The 986-nt window shown below is 32.8% G+C and overlaps 1 protein-coding gene across 1 annotated transcript; it reads right to left on the reverse strand.

Moving 5' to 3' along the window:
* Positions 1-446: 446 nt before the first annotated feature.
* LOC145241671 (uncharacterized) lies at positions 447-938 on the reverse strand. Its single transcript, XM_080104800.1, is given in 2 exon segments — positions 447-559; positions 798-938. Coding segments are annotated over 2 exon segments (210 nt in total). The 5' UTR covers positions 895-938.
* Between the last annotated feature and the right edge of the window lie 48 nt (positions 939-986).

Here is a 986-nt window from a genome sequence, read left to right on the forward strand (position 1 = left end):
ATATTGGTCAATAGTAAACGTTCTTAATTTTGGAAGGAAACTTATTTCAATGAGGATCATTCGCTGACAATTATTAATTTATAGAATTACATTGTAATATTATTGGATATGTAATGCAATCATTATAGTTTATTTTTGTGTGCACAAGTAAGCATTGTTTTGCTATATAATGGGTGCACATTTTGAATAAAATAAATCCATTAAATGAATGTTAGTTTATAAAGCAGTAATATTGAGCAAGTGTATTGCGATTACTATATTTAACATACTACGGCGAATGTGTTCGAATATATTTAACCGATAAACATTTAAACTACTGCTCACTTAACAACGCTCGATAGACGTTGCCCTGAGATGTTCTGCCTTTCAGGATATTCCATTTCGTACGTCTAATATTTTTTAGTCATAACTGAATCTTTAAAGACTGAAAATGGCGTACCTCCATCTTACCGGTTATTTAGAAGCAAAATTCAACCATCTGGATTCATCGATTTACCATTATAAAATTCGTAGTCATAAAAAGGACTCAATATATCTTTTACTTTGACCTGTAATTTCACTTAAATTGGCAACCCGATCAGGTTCGTTGTGCCATAACTTTTTTTCATATAGTCTATTATAAAGGTCATAAATTGTTTGTTTTGTTTTTTTACTGAAACCAGTTTTCTGAAATTTATAGGCAATGACAATATTATTATCTGTGCTTTCATTTAGTGTCACGTCTTCCAAACCACCTTCAGCTGAAGGGTTGGCACCAATCATGCTGTCAAAAATCACGATCTTTTTCAGTAATCAACTTTCCGTCGATTTCATAGTAACAATTGTCGATTGGGTTATGGTGTAAGAATCGCTGAAGAGTTTGTCGCCTGTAATAATATCCTTGTAAATTATCATTTTGGCGGATTCAATTTGATTTTGTCACGCAGACGAATCTCCAACGATCTCAAACGAAGCATGACCTTTTTCCTTAAAATAGGGCCCGAGCA

The sequence above is a fragment of the Euprymna scolopes genome, chromosome 20, assembly GCF_053919585.1.
Source record: "Euprymna scolopes isolate OS-2025 chromosome 20, ASM5391958v1, whole genome shotgun sequence".
Taxonomy (NCBI): Eukaryota; Metazoa; Mollusca; class Cephalopoda; order Sepiida; family Sepiolidae; genus Euprymna; species Euprymna scolopes.